The sequence below is a fragment of the Mus caroli genome, unplaced genomic scaffold (assembly GCF_900094665.2).
Source record: "Mus caroli unplaced genomic scaffold, CAROLI_EIJ_v1.1 scaffold_13545_1, whole genome shotgun sequence".
NCBI lineage: Eukaryota > Metazoa > Chordata > Mammalia > Rodentia > Muridae > Mus > Mus caroli.
The window spans coordinates 19,023-38,583 of NW_018389162.1; the positions used below are offsets into that span (position 1 = coordinate 19,023).

At 44.5% G+C, this 19,561-nt stretch overlaps 1 protein-coding gene across 2 annotated transcripts; it reads left to right on the top strand.

The window, feature by feature from the left end:
* Nucleotides 1–2,606: 2,606 nt before the first annotated feature.
* LOC110287973 (pregnancy-specific glycoprotein 22-like) lies at nucleotides 2,607–15,259 on the top strand. 2 transcript variants are annotated; one of them, XM_021154445.1, is made up of 5 exons: nucleotides 2,607–2,850; nucleotides 5,015–5,374; nucleotides 8,357–8,716; nucleotides 9,939–10,298; nucleotides 13,490–15,259. In XM_021154445.1, exons 1-5 carry the CDS (start codon nucleotides 2,787–2,789, stop codon nucleotides 13,771–13,773), a joined length of 1,428 nt encoding a protein of 475 aa, XP_021010104.1. In that variant the 5' UTR covers nucleotides 2,607–2,786; the 3' UTR covers nucleotides 13,774–15,259. The 2 variants fall into 2 exon arrangements, with proteins under 2 accessions (XP_021010104.1, XP_021010105.1); XM_021154446.1 differs by lacking the exons at nucleotides 5,015–5,374; nucleotides 13,490–15,259 and having other exon boundaries at nucleotides 2,787–2,850; nucleotides 9,939–10,306.
* The last annotated feature ends 4,302 nt before the right edge of the window (nucleotides 15,260–19,561 follow it).

Consider the following 19,561-nt stretch of genomic DNA (forward strand, 5'->3'; position numbering starts at 1 on the left):
GAGAGAGAGAGAGAGAGAGAGAGAGAGAGAGAGAGAGAGAGAGAGAGAGAGAGAGAGATTTTCTTCAGGTAAGTGGAAAATTCCAGGGGGAAAGGTAAGCTTAACATCATGTGAATTTTCTTTCTGTCCTCTGCTCATGCTTTCCTGTCTGTCCATTTGCTTCCATAATCCCATGACCTGGAGGATCACTCAGAACTTGGAATCATTCTCAAGGTTTTTACCTCAAATTTTCCCAGCTCTTTTCTTGTTTCAGCTGGTGATTGGCTTCTGCTCTGAGTTCAGTGGAGTCAGAAGAGACAGGGGATGAATGTGCCTTGGAGGCCTGTCCCTTGTCAGGATGATATTTATGCCTTTTTGCTTACTATTAAGAATGTCACCAGTGTTAACCAGAGCATCCCTGAGCTCAGATTATGTGACCTTTGAAGAGTAAACCAAATGTGGATAACCTTGACTGGTGTCCTGGCTCTGAGTGTTCAGCTGTGTGGGGCTGTGGACATCAGCACATATGATGTCTGAATGGAGAGAGAAGGACACTCATTTGTAGAATGGGAAACTTCCTGTGGTGTCTCCCTTTGGAGAAGGACTTGACAGTTTAATACAGTGTCCTTGTTAGTTTTAACTGTCACCTTGACACAGCCAGAAGTCACCTGGGGGATAATTCTACACTGAATAATCTCCTTATCTGCTCTGGCTGTAGACATGTCTGAGAGCAATTGTCTTAACTGATGCAGGAAGCCCAGGGCACTGTGGGCAGCACCATGCATAGGCAGATGGTCCTTGGTTGCATAAGAGAGCTAGCTAAGCATAAGCCAGAGAATGAGCCAGCAAGCAGCATGTTTTCTGCCTTGACTTCCTTCAGAACTACACTATTGTTGAGGCTGGCCAGCATCTCACATGTCCAGGTTCAAGCCTGGAAGGCGCCTTGGAATCTGGAAGAAAAGAGGGAATCTAGGCAACAAGAGAAAGGATGGAACCAAGACAATAGTCTGATCAAGGTTCAAGTTCAATATTGGGGAACACACACTTATAAAAAGGGGGGCCCATTCCTGCCGAATCATCCTTGGAGTCCAGCTGCAGGTGACCACGTGTAGGCTCAGGAACAGCTAGGTGGCAGGTAGCAGCAGCGGCAGTGGTAGAACAATAGGGTGGCAGGCTCCACCCCAGGTGATCTCCTAGTGACAACAAGTCAAGCCTGCTCAGCCTCTTTTCAGGCTGTGGGGGAAGGTTACACACTATGTCCCAGACCTGGACAGGAAATGTATGCTCTGCTCTCCTGAACTGCTTCTGTTCACAGTCTGTTAATCACAGTGAGAGAAAGAGACCTAGATCACTGTACAGGGAAGGGCAGTTGGCACTTCCATTTGTATCACTGTTCTGTTCCATGTCCTCAGTAGGGGTCCCTCAGTATCCATTGGGCCAGGAGAAGGAGGGATTGAGACCCTAGACATGGGCCAGTGAGTACAGCTGCACCCCATTTCCATTACTGTCCTCTCGCTTGAGTCTGAAGAGAAATGAACCTTGCTTTTCCACTTACATTTTTGGATACAAAGCTCTTCCTGAAAGGACCTATTCTCTGGAGGCACACCACTTCATCCAACTTTAGTCTTGGGTTTCCCAGGGAGAATACGGAAGCCTGCCTAGACTCATCCCACCCTAGATGGAATCATGAGATCTGCAAAGCATATGAGCAAGATGATGGTCCCTGCATCCCACCTTGCTGAAGGGACCAGGGTAGGTCATATTGTGGTGTTTACCTCTCTGATCTAGCTCTGGAAATGGGCCTTCAGTTCTCCCAGAAAACTATTCTGAGGTATCAGGTTCCACATCCAATTCTCAATTGTTTCCTTGCGCTTTGACCTTGTCTAGGAGTCTGCTTTCCATTCCTATTCCCACTAACCTTGATCTCTCTCCCTAGACCCTGCTCTGTTTCCTGTGTCTATGCACTCCCCCCCCCCCCGGCATCCTGAAATTCCCCTCCCTCCTGGCATCTCCCAAGGGGAAATCAGGACTTTTGCTGCAGAATCACCCAGACAAAGGGCATAGGTGACCCAGGAAGACCAGAGAGCAGTTGGGCTCAGCCAACAAACAGTTCAACCAACCCATAATTCTGGAAGATTACCTGAAGCAGTCAGTAGGAAGAAGAGCCCACAGTCCTTTCCGGGACATACAGGTCACCTCTTCCCCAACACCAAGAACATAAATCTCATCACACAGCTGCTTCAGGAACTCAGTCTTGGGTTAGGAACTTAACTGGTGACATTAGTAATAAAGGGTTTATCTTCATCCTCAGTTGTCACACAACTCTGGTTTCTTCCAACACTCACAGTAATATGTGTCACCATCCTGTTGGGAAATCCCACCTTCCCAGAGCACTGAGGACACAGGGAAGACTGGGTGCTCAGCTGGGTCTGTGTGTCACAGGGACACATAGGAAAGATGAAGGCTCCCTCTTTGATGCTGACAGACACATGTCCAGGAGTCAGCAGATGTCAGCCCTTGGATGAGTTGTTGTTCTCTGAGGGCATGTTGATGCTTATCAGCCTTGTTACTCAAGGTCTTGTTGGAGAAGACATAAAGAGAGAAAATGTGAGAAAGATGTGGGGTAGCACTGAGAGTGGAAGTGACTGAGCAGTGCCTTGGACACAAATCCCATAGCCTGTAGGATTCTTGGAAGTGCTCCTGACTGAGAGAAAATTCCACTTAGAAGAAAGAAGGAAAGCAGAGACCAGGTGCCTTGCAGGAGCTGAAGGTCTTTTCTGTGAAAGGACAGTACAGGGAGACTAAATATGGTGGTGTCCTTTGAACTTTTCAGCAAAGTGTGTACCTCCTGGCAGAGGGTCCTGCTCACAGGTAAGTGTTTCAACTATCTGATTGTATGGGAAGGGAAACTCAGAAGCCCAAAATCTTCTGTAGAGGAGATGTTTAGAGAAGACTTAGGTGTCTGTAGTTGCAGTGCAGAAGGTACATTGAGGGACAGAGGCTCAGCAGCAGGAAGCTCTGAGCAGACAGGAGCTGATGAGGGGAGGATAATCCTTAGGTGCCTTGTTCAAAATCAGTCACATTGGCTGCCATGATCTGAAGCCCTTGTTCCCAACCCTGACATGCTGATTTTCCAAATAGAAATTAAACCTGGGAGGGGCAATGAGATGGCTCAGTGTGTGGAGACATGCCAGTCTGAATTCATTCCTCAGCTCTCATAGGGTAGATGGAGATACAGGGTACTACAGGGTCTTCTCTGCCCTCTATACACATGTGTGTCATGTACCTGCAATGTGCACACTGAGACATGTGCCTTCCCAAACCCACATATACAGTACAGAAATATAAATCACACTTGAATGCAATGATTGCCATTTGCAACAAACCTGGGCACTATGTAGATAAATCCATGGAGATATCCTTCCTCCCTCCCTCCCTCCCTCCCTCCCTTCCTTCCTTCCTTCCTTCCTTCCTTCCTTCCTTCCTTCTTTCCTTCCTTCCTGTTTCTGTTTCCTTTGTTTTTTTTTCCCCTTCCTTTTTACCTCCATTATTTTCTGAGATCTTTTAAGGAACTGAATATTCCAAAAAGATAATTCTAATCACTGTTCTCACAAAGCCTTTTAAAAAAAAACCAAAAAACTTTTTTATTAGACATTTTCTTTATTTACATTTCAAATGTCATCCCCTTTCCAGGTTTCCCCTGGGAAAACTCCCTACCCCCTTTCCCTTACCTCTGCTCCCCAACCCACCCTCTACTGCTTCCTGTACTTGGCATTCCCATATTCTTGGGAATAGAACCTTCTCAGGACCAAGTTCCTCTCCTTCCATTGATGACCAACTAGGCTATCCTCTGCTACATATTCAGCTAGAGCCATGAGTCCCACCATGTGTTTTCTTTGCTTGGTAGTTTAGTCCCAGGAAGTTCTGGGGGCACTGGTTAGTTCCTATTGTTGTTCCTCCTATGGAGCTGTAAACCCCTTCTGCTCCTTGGGTACTTTCTCTAGCTCCTTCATTGGGGACCCTGTGCTCCATCCAATGGATGGCTGTGAGAATCCACTTCTGTATTTGTCATGCACTGGCAGAGACTTTCAGGAGACAGCTATATCAGGCTCCTGTCATCAAGGTCTTGATGGCATCCATCATAGTGTCTGGGTTTGTTGTTGTATATTGGATGGATCTCCAGGTGGAACAATCTCTGGATGGTCATTCCTTCAGTATCTGCTCCAAACTTTGTCTCTGTAACTCCTTCCATGGTTATTCGGTTCCCCCTTCTAAGAAGGATCAAAGTATCCACACCACAAAGCCTTTTCTAGTGATCCAGAAGTCACAATATCTAGAGTATAGCCTCCAGCAGCTACATGAATTGAGTTCTCGAAAGGAAAGCTGGGGCTGTATGGGATGGACAGAGAGAGAACTAACGATCCAAGACAAAGTTCTCTGATCAAGGCCCAATGTTTACTTATGAGTCTGATCTTATAAGGGGGAGAGGACCCATCCCCTACTATCTTGTTGCTTTGTCAAGATCTCATCAGAAAAACAGGTTCAGCCTCTCAGCAGGTAGTGGCTTCTTAGAAGAAGGAGCAGATGTGGCAGGACAATAGATTTTTACCTAGTTTGGAATACTCCACCCTAGGTGGGCTAGCTGACTGTGAAAAACACAAGGTCTGAATCAGCCAGATCAAGGCTGGGGGGAAGGGCACACCAGAGGATAAATTCAATGGTTTAATAGAACTGTAACTAGAACAAAAAACAATCCAGAAAGTGAGGATTGTGTGTAGGAGAGGAGGAGGAGGAGGGATAGGAGGAAGCAGAGGAGGATGAAAGAGAGCTCGTTATCATCACAGCAGACACTCTTTAGATGAAGAGTGATATGGGGACAACTGAGTAGAGGATTTCACAGAGAAGAAATGATACCCTCTGAGGGCATGGAGGTTATGCTGCACATCTCTATTATGGGCATACCACTACCCATAGGCATAAGCTGAGGGATGCTCACACATACTCATGATTAGTGACTTATTTCTCCTCCCTCTAGCCTCCATCTTAACCTACTGGCTCCTGCCCACCAGTGCCAGAGTCATCATCCATTCTTTACCACTCCAAGTGGTTGAAGGAGAAAATGTTCTTCTACATGTTTACAATCTGCCAGAGAATCTTCTAGCCCTTGTCTGGTACAGAGGGTTGCTAAATTTGAAACTTGGAATTGCACTGTATTCACTGCAATATAATGTAAGTGTGACTGGGCCTGAGCACAGCGGTAGAGAGACATTGCATAGAAATGGGTCTCTGTGGATCCAAAATGTCACCCAGGAGGACACAGGATATTACACTCTTCGTACCATAAGTAAAAATGGAGAACTGGTATCAAATACATCCACATTTCTTCATGTGTACTGTAAGTAATTCTTTGTGAACTCTGGGTGCTGGGTTGGGTTCTTCCACTAGGCAAATAGAAGTATCAGGCCTGGCCTGTGTCTCCTTTCCGTCTGCATTGTGTCTCCATGTTGGGGCTTGAGCATTTAGTGTAGGACACACCTGGTGAAGAACAATGTCAAGTGTGCAGAATCCCTCATTTGATTTCACCTTGGAGAAACCTGGATGCGGGGTGGGCAAGTCAGCCAAAGCCATCAGCCTCTGTCTGGATCTTGAGGTCCTTCATAGGAAACCTTCCTCGAGAAAGTCCTTGAGGAATGAAAGAAGGGCATGTGGAAGCCATGGGCATATTACAGAGCTGAGTACCAGAAACCCCTGGCTCTACTCTTCTGTTCCAGCCTCACCTCCTGTGGGCCCTGAGGAGCTTTGTGCTAGGGTTGAATCTTGACTTTCTGTCTGCAGAGAAGAGTGCTTGTTGTAGTCAATGTCTTGCTCCATGTGGAACCAAACTGTGTACAGCCATGAGAGTCATGATCAGGCTATGTCTTCTGGTCATCCTAGTGACCCAGAGGGAGACCACATCAGGGAAGATTCCCAGGCCATTAACCAATTGTCCTAATGGGTTTATGAGACTTCCAAGAAGGTCAGGGTTCCATCAGTGAAGGAGAGACTACACAGGTCAAACTGAAAAGGTCTTTTCCCTTGAGGCCAGTATAGTCTCTCCTATAAGCAAATACAACAGGCTGTACTATTGTGGACAGTTCTCCAGACTGCAGTTACCACAGTGAAGAACAGGCATAGCCTGTTGACACTCAAGGAATACTAATAAACCAATATGCCTGGATCAGGACCTTTCCTTTTATCATGGCTTTTATCTCTTCCTTGTAGACCAGCAGGTCACTGTCATAGTCTCCTCAGACCTCTTAGCTGCTTCCTGTGTCTACTACCCTGCCAGGGGATAATGTTCATATTCCAGACATGCATTTTCTCTGGGGAGTAAGGGTGTCCCAGGGGAATCACCTATACAGAGGTTCAAGGCATCTCAGAAAGGCCAGGGTGCACATGGGCGGACCTACCTCACAGCTCATCAGGAAGAGGAAGTATGAGCACCATCTTGAAACCATGCATGGGATGATGAAGCCTAGAGTAGTCCTTCTAAGACCCAGGTCACCTCCTCCCATACACTCAGGCTGTGGGCTCCTGACCCATCTGCTCCTGGGTCTTTCTTCTTTCTCAGAATCCTGACTGTTGCCTGCAGTGAGAATGATCTGTCCCCTTCCCCAGTCACCATGGATCTGGTTCCTTTGGATCCCTCACACACATCTGTCACCTTCCTCCTGAGAGCAAATTCCATTTTTCCAGAGCAATGAGAACACAGGGCAGACTGGGTGCCCAGCTGGGTTTCTGTCACAGAGAGTGCAGAGGCTTCCTCTTTGTTGCTGACTGACCCAGGAAGAGAATACTACTGAGGGCCACCCCTGGGTGAGGTGCTGTTGTTTCAGGGCCCAGCGATACTCAGAAGGTTGTTTGTCACTGTGTAATATGGAGGGATGAAACAGAAAGAGCCAAGAGGAGAGGGTACATTGGTCATCCTGAGAGTGTATAGTGCAGAGAACACAGAGCAACCTACAGCCTATGGTCCTCTGTAAGATGCTTCTGTCTGGGGAGGAGGCTGAGGCCATAGCAAGAGTGAGGTGGGCTAGACCAGATTTGCTACAAACAGAGAACAGATCAGGCCAGTGTCCAGGGAGCCCCCCTGTGTATTCTTTGCAAAGGTTTTACCACCTGTCAGCCCCTCCTGATCATGGGTGAGGAGCCCACATTTACAGACTGTGAGAGGAGAGGACTCTTCTATTCTCTGGAGTCTCCTAAGGAGCTCATTCACCTGAGAGGAGTCTCAGGGTTTGTAGGAGGGAAGCCACAGTGGAACAGAGGCTCAGCAGCAGCAGCAGCAGGAGGCTCTTAGTGAAGAAGTAGGGGAGGGGGAGAGTGTTCTCCCCCACAGTTAATCAGCATGAGCACAGTGTTCTCAAAACTGATGTTCTTAGCTTTGAAGTCCCAAATAAGAAACCAAGCTCCAGTTGATCAGTGACATAGCTCAGTGAATATGGGCCTTTACTTCATTGTCTGGCAGCCTTAGAAGCAGTGAACACAAGTTGTTTCCTGAACTCCACCTAGGAATTGTGTCCTCCTCTCACCAACACACAATGAGAAACACTTTTACAGAAAGGTGTGAGCTTGTGAGCAGGGACACACACACACACACACAAGGAATTGTGTCCTCCTCTCACCAACACACAATGAGAAACACTTTTACAGAAAGGTGTGAGCTTGTGAGCAGGGACACACACACACACACACACACACACACACACACACACACACACACAAAGTGTAATAAAAAATCAAAGGCAATGGAATTATTGACCACTGTACTGCAAATATATGAATGTGACTATGAGCAGGCATGGTCCTGAGACATCATTTATTCATTCCATTATTCCTTGGTTCCCCATAGCTGTCTGATCTGTTTTTAGGCAACATTTGTTTAAAAAATATAAGAACACTACCAGGTCTTACAATTCTCTAGCCCTAGTGGACAGCAAGACAGACCAGTGAAGAAAGCTAGAAGGGGAATCATATGTTGGGGGGAACCATTAAAGAAACAGAAACACAACAAAAGCTTCAGAGAGTAAAGACAGGCGTGCTGTGGAAGGGGTCAGGAGGAAGCACACTAACACCATCTACACTGAGTGGGATCAGGGATCTCAAGACAGTGAGGCAGGGCTGTGTACACACCCGAAGAGAGAGCACCATAGAGAGGAAATTACAAGCAAGGGACATGGAGAGCATGAAGGTAATGTGGTGAACTCCACCAAGTATAGCAGGGAGACACTCACCCACACATCTCAGCCGAGCAATAGACACAGCTGCTCAGGACACAGGGCACCCCTGTAGTCAAACACAAAAGTCCTAATATTGATGGATCTCTCTTCTCTTCTAGCCTCTACTTTCATCTGTGGACACCCTTCCTTCCCTGCCAAGCTCACTATTGAATCAGTGCCACCCAGCGTTGCTGCAGGGGGAAGCGTTCTTCTACTTGTTCACAATCTTCCAGAGCATCTTCAATCGCTATTCTGGTACAAAGGACTGATTGTATTTAACAAGGTTGAGATTGCTCGATACAGAACAGCCAAGAATTCAAGTGAGCCAGGTCCTGCTCACAGTGGTAGAGAGACAGTGTACAGCAATGGATCCCTGCTGCTCCAGAATGTCACCTGGAAAGACACAGGATTCTATACCCTACGAACTCGGAATAGATATCGGAAAATGAAATTAGCACACATTTACCTTCAGGTGGACAGTAAGTGATTCTCTGTGATTGTGGGGCTTCTACCAGAGCACTGTCACTCCTGGCATGTGAATACCTCCTCTCTGCACTCTATCCCCACATTGGGTTTTGACCACTGTATGCAGGACACACATATAGAAGAGAAATGTCCATGGGTCAGACTATGTCTTCTGATTCCCTCTTGTATCTCAGACGACCTAAGATGCCAGACTGCTCTGTCTGTTGAGACTCTTGTAATGCACACAAGGAAAGTGTGGAGTCCATACAAAATGGTGAAAACCGGGAAGCTGTGGCCCCCGGTTGTCTGTTCCAGGCTTGATTAAAAATGTCCTGGGTTCCATTTTTCCAGGACTTGACACTTAACTCCTGCTCTGTGTAGACAATGAACAATGGTTTTTGGCTCTCTAGATCCATTCTGTGTATTTATTATCACTAAACAGTAGAGTTTCTTTAAATAGGAAAAAAAAAACCAGAAAAAAAAAACCAAAAATCAAACCAACACAGCATAGTTGTAGGCAGAATGGAAGGGTTCTGCTTCCTGCCTGTCTCCTCACACCTTGCTCATCCTGGTTTTATAGCACATGGGACCATGAGCTCAGGAGTGGAAATGCACACAGTGGACCGGTCCCTCCCACGTCAATCACCAGTTTAAAGATGTGCTATAGACCTGCCCAGCAGCCATTCTGGTATTTGTATTTTCAGTTGAGGCTCCCCGTTTCAAATGACTCTGACTTGTGTCAAGTTGACAAAGCCTGGCAGCATAATCCTGGGTCTGATAAGAAGAGCACCCTGCTCCAAACCCTCACCCAACCCTAGTCCTGGGGGCTGCAGGCAGAGCAGGAAGAACATGTAGAAAGTGAGGTCAGAAGCTGAGTGCAGATATAAAGGAAATGAGAAAAGTCAGGAAGTGAATATGCAGGGTGTGCAGAGACCAAGGTCAGAGGGAGGCATCATCTCAAAGCCCAGTGTGCATGAGTGTGTGCAGTGTCTGACCCAGGGCAGTGAGGGGGCAGCCATGGAGACACAGAGGAGAGAACTCCATACAGAGGGAATGACAGATTCAATGTCACTGAGGGAATGTAGGCCATGTTGCTGACTTCCACCAGGTGGGATAGACACATCCTCACATACCTGTCTATGCTGAATGAAGAATTCATCTGCTTAGGATGCAGGCCATCATTTTTCCACCTAGCACAATGATCCCATGTGATGATTTTTCTCCTTTCCTTTCCAGCCTCCCCTTCCTTGTGCTGTGATACTCTTGACTCTGCCCAACTCAGCATCGATCCAGTGCCACAGTATGCTGTTGAAGGGGGAAGTGTTCTTCTCCAGGTCCATAATCTGCCAGAAGATCTGCAAACCTTTTCCTGGTACAAAGGTGTGCATAACACTCACAGCTTTAAAATTGCAGAATATAGTATAGTGACGAAGTCCATCAGCAGCGGCCGTGCACACAGCAGAAGAGAGACAGTGTACACCAATGGATCCCTGCTGCTCCAGGATGTCTCAGAGAAAGACTCTGGCTTGTACACACTAATAACAATAGACAGCAATGTGAGAGTTGTAAGAGCACATGTCCAAGTCAACGTCCACAGTAAGTGACTCTCTATGGCTTCCCACTGCTGGGTGTGGCTTATTATACTTAATAATTGATCTTTAAAGAGTGGGTTTTCCTTGCTTTCTCCCTCACTGCATTGTGTCCACACATTGACATTTGGGCACATACTGAAGGGCACACATGGGGTGGACCAACAGCATTAGATCAGAACCTGTCAACTGTCTATTCACGCAGAGTTACATATCCTGTGCTGGGTAAACTTAGTCCAAGAATATCAGACTCATCCCTGACCATTGGGCATCTTACCATGCCCATGGCCATAATATAGACTCTGTGGGGGTCAGATTAGCCCTAGCTGAGGAAGCCATGGAGTATCCACAGAGTGTACCAGGAGGCCATGGCTGAAAATCTCTGTGGTCGTTAAGCTCCAAGTGACACTGGGAAATGTTTTTGTCTTTGCTTGGCTTTGGATTCTTGTAAGAGCTGACATGGTAAAAGACTGTCATGGCACGTGTCACCACCCAGTGCACTGCCATAAGAGCCACAGTTATGATAGTTACTCTGGATATCTTCAGAGACTTGGCCAGGAATGCATAGCTGGAATAATCTGGGTCCCCAGGACATTATCTAGCTGTTTGGATGGACTTATGACACTTCACAGCAAGGTCTGCTTCTCCAAATGATGGTCAAAGGACACAGGTCCTTTTAGCAAGTGTTAGTCCTCTGATGTCCACTTCCTGGAATTCTCTCCTACAAGCAAAAATGTTCAGAGTTTCTAACTTGAGAGCATCCAGGATGAGGTGCAATACGTTGTTCCTCAGTAGATGGTGAAGTAACTCAGCCCAAGACTTCAGAGTCTGTCCAGTCTCCTGAGGCTTTTTCCATGTTCAGAATGGCAGGAAGCTCAGAAAATTAATTCCAGGAACCATGCATTTAGGGTGTAGCCTGGCTTCATCCCTGACCCTACAGACCTTGGTACTCTTGGTCAGTCTTTCAGACCTACTAAGCACATTTCTCTGTCAAAGGATCCTGTGTTACCAGATTCTAAGCTCTTCCTGGTATATCCCATAAGGAATTGCCTAGACAGAACACAGCTGCCTCCCAGGAAGGGCATGGGCAGACCCTAGGTGAGGGTCAGCTAGCAGAGCATGCTGAGAGTCCCTCTGAAACTCTCCCCAAGTTTATGGGACCACTGTTCTTTCTCTAGGTTCTAGGTGACCTACTGTTTCATGCCCACATAAAAGTCCCCACACACTTGCTTCTGGGTCTCATGACATTGTACCCTGATTGGTGACTCCAGCGAGCATGGGTCTGTCCCTTTCCTGTACATAAATCAGCACGTTCCTTCCCAGTCAGCACAGGCATCTCTGTCACCTTCCTGAAGTAAGGGGATCCCACCTTAGCACTGAGAACAAATGGAAGCTTATGATCCTGTGTCATAAATGGCACTTTGGGAGAACACAGAAAGGACAGTCCTGTGGTGAGCTGTTACTGCCCCAGGGTGCAGAGATAATGATCAGCCTTGGTTTGTCCCCATCCCTGACAGTAGTCAGTATCACCCTGGGAAGGGCTCCAGCCTGGGCAGAGGCTGTGCTCAGAGGGAGGAAGACTGCAGAGCTTGTGGGCAGTGCTAGAGCAAATGCTGTTCTCCACAGAGGAAGGGCAGAGCAGGTTGCTGCAATCATGGTGGCCCACTGTGTACTTTTCTGCAATGCTTGCACCCTGTGGTAGTGGCTCCTTCTCACTGGTGAGGAGAACAGTGCTTGACTGTGGGAGGAGGGGAGCTCAGAGACTTGTTGGAATCTCCTAAGGTGAAAGAATGAGAAAGGATCCCTCAAGTTGACCTCCGACCTCCATCTTGGTACTGTGATCTGTCCATAGGCATACACAAAAGATGGTGTACACCAGCACCTGTACACACCCATACTCTTGCCCACTCCATACTCATCCATGTGGTAATGTTTGCTGGAGGTTTAACCAGTGTCAGTAGGTCCAAATATGGTACCTGGACATGCAAGATCTTTTGATTTTTGCCTATCTACCCACAGGCATCCAAGCCTGTTCAGGCACTGGACCTTCTCAAAATATAAAATTAGATTTTTTTCTAACAAGGCTCTAGGTGCAATGGGCTGGATATCAGACCAGGAAGTGCATCTGGAAGGGATGTCAGGTGCTAGCTGGACCAGAATGGAGGTTGGGAGTTAAAAATCTGGGGTAACTAGAGGAAGAAGTCAGAGAAATTTGCCTGCACCACACTTCTTCTGAGTAAGAACAGGCTTGTGAGGAAAGTGAGGGTGAAGACACATGAGCATAGATTTCCCCAAAGAGGAAGTAAAACACAGTTAGGTCCACCGAGGGCATGGAGGTCATTTCTTCACTCCCTCTGACTTGTGCAGACACTCCCACCCAACTCTGCTGAGTGATGGATTTAAGATTCTCTGGTCACAGGACCTCATCTTTTCACAAAAGACAAAACTCTCAATTTTGATGGATTTGTCTCTTTCAATTCTATCTTCCATTTCAGTCTCTGTTCCCCCTCCTTCCATGGTCCAGGTCACTACTGAATCAGTAAGAGGAGCATCAGGAAGCCAAGGATCCAGACTCAACTCTAGTTGTCCTCAGAGAGCTTCTCCTCAGGGCTAGCAATGGACTTCCTGTCAGAGCTGACAGGGAACAAAGCTTGGCTGAGTGTCCATGTCCCACAGGGTGTAGGATTATCTGTTTCTTACCATGACAACTTCAGTCATATAGGTCACCTGTGCACCTCCTTCTTCTGAGTTTCCATAGACAGGTGCCATAACAGAAGCCAACAGCTCTGATGGACTTAGGTGCATCAGATGAAAATAATATCCCCAAGGGAGGGGACAGAGGTGACAGTTCTCCAGACACCTCCTTATTCTCAGGATCCAGCCTGGAACAGATGCTGCTGATCTGAGCAGCTCCCCTATCCCCAGGTGAGAACATTGCTCACAACTAATTTTAACTCATAGGCAGTGCAATGATCATGCACAGTTGCCCTAATACAGGGAAACTGAGGCACATCAACTTCAGTGGCTGAATCAGTGTCACACAGCCCATGGGTTGCACATACAAAGCACAAGATATGAGTGTAGTCACAGCTCCAATTTCTCCTCCCTAGAAGATTTATTATGTGTGAGATATAGAGGGGCAGGTTGAGCTTTCTGAAAGATTAATGTCATTTGGTCCCCTCCTCTATTCCATTGCAGAGCTTGCAACACAGCCTGTTATGAGAGTCACGGACAGCAAAGTTAGACTACAGAGCTCAGTGGTCTTCACTTGCTTCTCAGACAACACCAGGATCTCCATCCGTTGGCTCTTCAACAATCAGAGTCTGCAGCTCACAGAGAGGATGACCCTGTCCCCATCAAAGTGCCAACTCAGGATACATACTGTGAGGAAGGAGGATGCTGGAGAGTATCAATGTGAGGCCTTCAACCCAGTCAGCTCAAAGACCAGTCTCCCAGTCAGCCTGGCTGTGATGAATGAGTGACCCCTTCTCTTATGCTATAGCAGGGCAGGGGCATTTGTGTATTGAGATACCCACAACTCCCCACCACTGCCTGTTACAGATTTCCATTCATTCTCATGGTTAGCTGATCATCTCTCCCATCCCTCCCCACACCTGATCCTGAATCCCTCCGTTTTCTCCCACATCACCTCTCCTACCCTCTCCTCCCTCTATCTGCCTCCTACAACTACTTTTCCCCCTTTTATGTGAGATTCAAGCATACTCCCTTGGCTTTCCAACTTGTTTATCTTCTTTGGGTTTGTGTAGTGTAGTGTAGTGTAGTGTAGTGTAGTGTAGTGTAGTGTAGTGTAGTGTAGTGTAGTGTTTGTATCTCGTATTTTATGGCTAATATCCACTTATAAGTGAGTACATACCATTCATGCCATTTTGGGACTTGGTTACTTCACTCAGGATGTTATTCTCAAGTTCTATCCATTTGCCTTTAAATTAATGTCTTTGTATTTAATAGTTGCATAGTATTCCATGGTGCATATGGCATCACATTGTCTGTGTACATTCTTTCAAACTCCTGGTAACCTCCACACACTGCTCTGCTTACTATTGTTGCACAGTGCTGCCTAAAGGGAAAATGTTCCATTTGTTCTTAATGGAAATAGAGTTCCAAGAATTGCTGAACCAAAGAGAGTAACTGAGATTGACAGTTGTGTTAGTTAGCATTTTACTACTGTGCACAGATACCATGAACAATGCAAGTCTTAGAAAGGACAACATTCAATTGTGGCTGGCTCACAGTTCAGAGATTTCATCCATTATCACCCAGAGCATGGCAGCATCCAGGAAGGCATGGTGCAGCACAGCTGAGAGTCTACATCTTTATTTGAAGGCTGCTAGCTGTATACTCACTTCCAGGCAGCTAAGGCTGGGGTATTAAAGTCCACACCCACAGTGATATACCTACTTCAACAAATCCACACTTGCAATAGTGCCACTCCTTGGGATAAGCATATATAAACCATCACATTCCACTCCCTGGCCCTCATAGGCTTGTCTAAATATATGAATGTATGGTGACAATACCTAAACATAGCATAATAAAAAGTATATTTATTCCAACTTCCCAAGTCCCCATAATCTATAGTAATCTGAACAAATGTTAAAAGTCCAAATTTCAAAGTTTCTTCTGAGATTCATGTCTTGGCAGCTAGGGCTAGTTTATTCAATTCCACACTCACAGTGACACACCTACTCCAACAAGGCCAGATCTACAATATTGCTATTTCCTGGCCTAAGCTTATTAACCATCCCAACAGCCATAGACTCACACAGTTTGTCATAGACACCAATCAACACCTGGGTATGTACACAGTGTCTGAGACACACTGCATACCAATGGATTGCTGCTCTTACAGAACACCATCTAGATGGATGTACGATATTTTGAGCCTCTTAATATGAAATGCTGAGGTTGAACTTGAACAAACATGTGTATCCCCACATAAACAGTCAATGGTGTCATGTGTCCTTGTTTGCTACATGGGTTTGTTTCATTTTTACACAGAATGATTTACTTCCTGTAGTCAAACCAATATTATTAATATTCCCTGTGAGGGGCTACTACCTGTCTCAGTGATTTATATTCCTGAAAAAAAAAGATACACTCAAATAACCTTCTTTTTTTTATTTGTAGAAGAAAGAGTTTATTTCATCTTATATTTTAGAGTGTACTATGAGTGGGATTCAGGACAGGGAATCAAACATGAACTTGGAGGCAGGTGCTGAAGAAGAGGTCATGAAGGAATATTGTTACTATCTTATGCAGACTGATTCCTTATTTCAGCTGTTCAGGAATGGCACTTGCAATAGTAAATCATCACTCAAGAAAATACTCAATGTTCTTTTGCCTATTAGACAAGACAATCTAATGGAGATATTTTCTCAACTGAAGTTTCCTTTTCCCTGAACTGCAGGACTAAACAGCAAGGGTTTGGATGGATGGAGTAAGAATGGAAGGGACAGGAGAGAAAAAGAAAGGAGTCAAGGCAAAAATCTGATCAAGTCTCATTTGTTCTTGGGAACAGAGGGCTTATAATGGTGCAAACCGCAAATGGTCTTTGTCCAGGTGCACAGGAAAAACTGATTTTATCACTTGGTAACACATTGACATCAATGGAATGACCCCATTGTAAAATGCCTGGAAAGTCCCCTATTATAAAATGTCCCAAATCAATTATGGGAACAGAAGCAAGATATTAGGAGAAACAAAAGAGTTATAAAATGATGGCCCAGGGACAAGATGGAGGATGAGATGCCTGGGTCTTTTGGGTCCCAACTGGTACCCCTTTTTTGTATACAGAAACAAGGCATACTTAGGATGGCAATGCCTTAATCAGCTTGACCCTAGATACTCCAAGGGGACTGTGCCTGTCTAGGTCAGAGAAATTGCAAGGACAGTCACATGCAGAATTGTCTTAACTGTTATGGGGGGGGGGCTCCATTATCTTGTTGGGGTTCCCTGTCTTAGGTTGCCATTCATCCTATGGACAGCTTCCTCCTCTCAGTTGCCCATCACTGGCTAGCCAGCCCATTGCACTGGAAAGATGAAGAGTCAAGCATGAGCTGGGTTATTTTAAGGGCCATTGGTTAGAATGTTATTCAAACCATTTCCTAGATTTGACACAGCAAGCTGGTGGTAATGAATGTGCAAGGGTTGGGCCGTCATTGCATCTATTTGTCCCTAAATAAAAGTCATAATTCTATTAAAAAGAAAAGGTCCTAGCGGTAGTAGAATTAGTAAGCCAAGCACTGGGTCAAGTAAGGGGAGAAGGTAGGGCAGAATTCCATTCCAGGTATTCCACATGGGGTTATCAGAGTTCCTTATGCTTCTTCTTCCAGTACCTGCAAGCTTCTTTCAGAATACCAAGGTCCTGTATTATTCACAGGCAATAAGACAAAAGCTGGTTGATAGACCACCACAACAGACATGCCAGATTTTAATACATTAACAGAGTTGGAAAGAGTACAACCAATACGACTTAAATACAACAGTAAATACTATGGAAGAAAAAGTAATTTTAACATGACCAATCAATAACAGATTTAGAACTTTAACACATGCACTACTGTTTGTTTGAAATCCAGATTCTGTCCCAATTTTATCTATTGTTAACATATCATCATAGAGAACTGCAGCTAACTTTCAAATGTCTCTAAAAATGTCCAGAACCAGCCTTCCAAATGAAGATTTTTTTAAGCAGAATTTTTATTAGATATTTTCTTCATTTACATTTCAAATGCTATCCCGAAAGTCCCCTATACCCTGCCCCACCCCCTGCCCTCCTCCCCAACCCACCCACTCCCGCTTCCTGGCCCTGGTATTCCCCTGTACTGGGTGTACTAGGGCATATAGTCTTTGTAAGACCAAGGGCCTCTCCTCCCAATGATGGCCAACTAGGCCATCTTCTGCTACATATGCAGCTAGAGACACGAGCTCTGGGGGTACTGGTTAGTTCATATTATTGTTCCTCCTATAGGGTTACAGACCCCTTCAGCTCCTTGGGTACTTTCTCTAACTCCTCCCTTGGGAGCCCTGTGTTCCATCCAATAGATGACTGTGGGCATCCACTTCTGTATTTGCCAGGCACTGGCATAGCCTCACAAGAGACAGCTATACAAATGAAGAATGTTATTTTCAATATTGGATTAATTTCTAGACCAGCCCATGATTGAGTCAGAATAACTGGTTACATTAAAGGAAAGATAAGAGTCATTATAACTCTTTTTGATTAAGTTTTTGAAGGTGATTTCCAGTCTCTATGTTCTCTGTCCCACAAGATCTAAAAGCTTGAAGCAAGGCAGGTTGTCCAATCTGGGATATAGGCAAGCAAGCAAAGGTGGGTCAGGAACTTATATCCAATACAGTTTCCTAGTCACTGTTGTCAGAGTATTCTAAAAGCTCATGTCAGCATCATTCTTTGTCTCAGCATCAGCATGTCTCACCAATCACTCTGGAAGCTAGCATGCTCCTTCAGCATCCTGAGGAAAAATCGCAAACATGCCCTCTTCTCCATGCTAAATATCTGATCAGGGACATACCATGTATCACTATGTGGATCTTTCCATTTCACTGAGGCATGAGTATGCCTAGTTGTAGTGTGTCATAGATACTCAGAGAATTCTTTGGCATCCAATTTTTAATTTTTTAAAATAAAAAGGACATAATTTAAATAAATTGTGGTGTATGGGGATATAACTCCCCCCTTTTATTTTATGAAAATATTGTTTTAAAGTTTCACAATACCTGTTTCTCAATACTTTGTCCTTGAGAATTATAAGGAATCCTAGTAATATGGGTAATGTTAAATTGTCAACAAACATTTCAAATGCTTGATTATAATAGCCAGTTCTATTATCTGTTTTAATCTGATTTGGAACACCAAGCATAGAAAAGCAATGACTAATTATATTTTTAGTTGCTTCTCATGTTAAAACAGTTGCAACTAGAAAGCCTGAAAAGGTGTTAATTGTCACATGTACATATTTTAATTTTCCAAAATCAGAAATATGAGTAACATTTATATGGCACAATTGATCAGGTGTAAGTCTTCGAGGATTAGCACCATTATGGAATACAGGTAGAAACTGAGGACATTCAGGACAAATCTTTACAATTTAACTTGCACATTCTCTAAAAACACCACATTGTTGTCTCAAGCTATTACTATTTTGATGATGTAAAGAATGAGATTGTTTGGCTAATTGTTCCTGTGTAAGGCCTATAAACTTCCTGGCATACAAATCTGCTGTGGCATTTCCCTCNCTAAGGGGTGCTGGCAATCCAGTGTGAGCTCTTAAATGATCTACAAAATAAGGAACTATACATTCTCTTAAATTGACTTGTGTTTGCATAAATAATTGCAAAATTTTGAGAATTAGCAGTTTCTAGAAAAGAAACAGTTTCAAGCAATTGCAAACCCTAAGCTATATATTGGCTATCAGTATACAAATTAAAAGCTTGATTTTTCAGCATTTCAAAAATAACGTGTACAGCACATAATTCAATTATTTGTGCTGAAGAAGGGGAAAACTCAAGAGAATGGACATGTGATCCAATCACATATGCTAACTTTCCATTAGATGAGCCATCTGTAAACAAAGTAAGTATACTTCTATGCGTAAATTTGCAGGGAATACAAAAGCATACAGAGAGGCAAATTTAACACCTTGTGTTTTGGATAATGATTATCAATTTTACCTAAAAAATTTGCACATGCAATAGATAAAATACCCATATTTTGCAATAACCAATTTAATTGCTNTTTGGAATAAGGAATAAATATTTCATCAAGTTCTTTCCCACAATATTTCCATGATTATATCCCACAATTCTGTATTAACACAGCAACAGCTTCATAAAAAGGTGTTAAAACTTTCTTTGGAGACGAAGAAAGATGAATTCACATTAATGGTCCCTTTTGCCAAAGGTGAGGTCTTAGCTAATTAACATCTCCTAAAAGCTTTTGAAAAAAAATTTGAAGTAAGTAAATCATCCTTTCTTTCTTGAATATTCTGTGCTACAATTTGTCTAGCATATAACTGAGGCACCAAATACTGAAAAAGATAATGCCTTTGAATCTTAGAGCAACAACTACTCTAAAATTTTAAAGCCCTTTGTATAAGAGCAAAGTCTTGTAGTAAAACTCTTTTATAGGGATCAGCTAATAAAATACCATCTATATATGAATAATATACACTGAAAGATTCCCATGTCCTAACTTCTTGTTATTGAAGCAATGGCAATTTTTTTACATAA

Coding starts and splice junctions, on each gene's coding strand:
- LOC110287973 (XM_021154445.1), top strand. CDS start 2,787: ATGGTGGTGTCCTTTGAACTTTTCAGCAAAGTGTGTACCTCCTGGCAG. Junction 2,851..5,014: donor GCAGAGGGTCCTGCTCACAG/GTAAGTGTTTCA, acceptor TCCTCCCTCTAG/CCTCCATCTTAACCTACTGG. Junction 5,375..8,356: donor CACATTTCTTCATGTGTACT/GTAAGTAATTCT, acceptor CTTCTCTTCTAG/CCTCTACTTTCATCTGTGGA.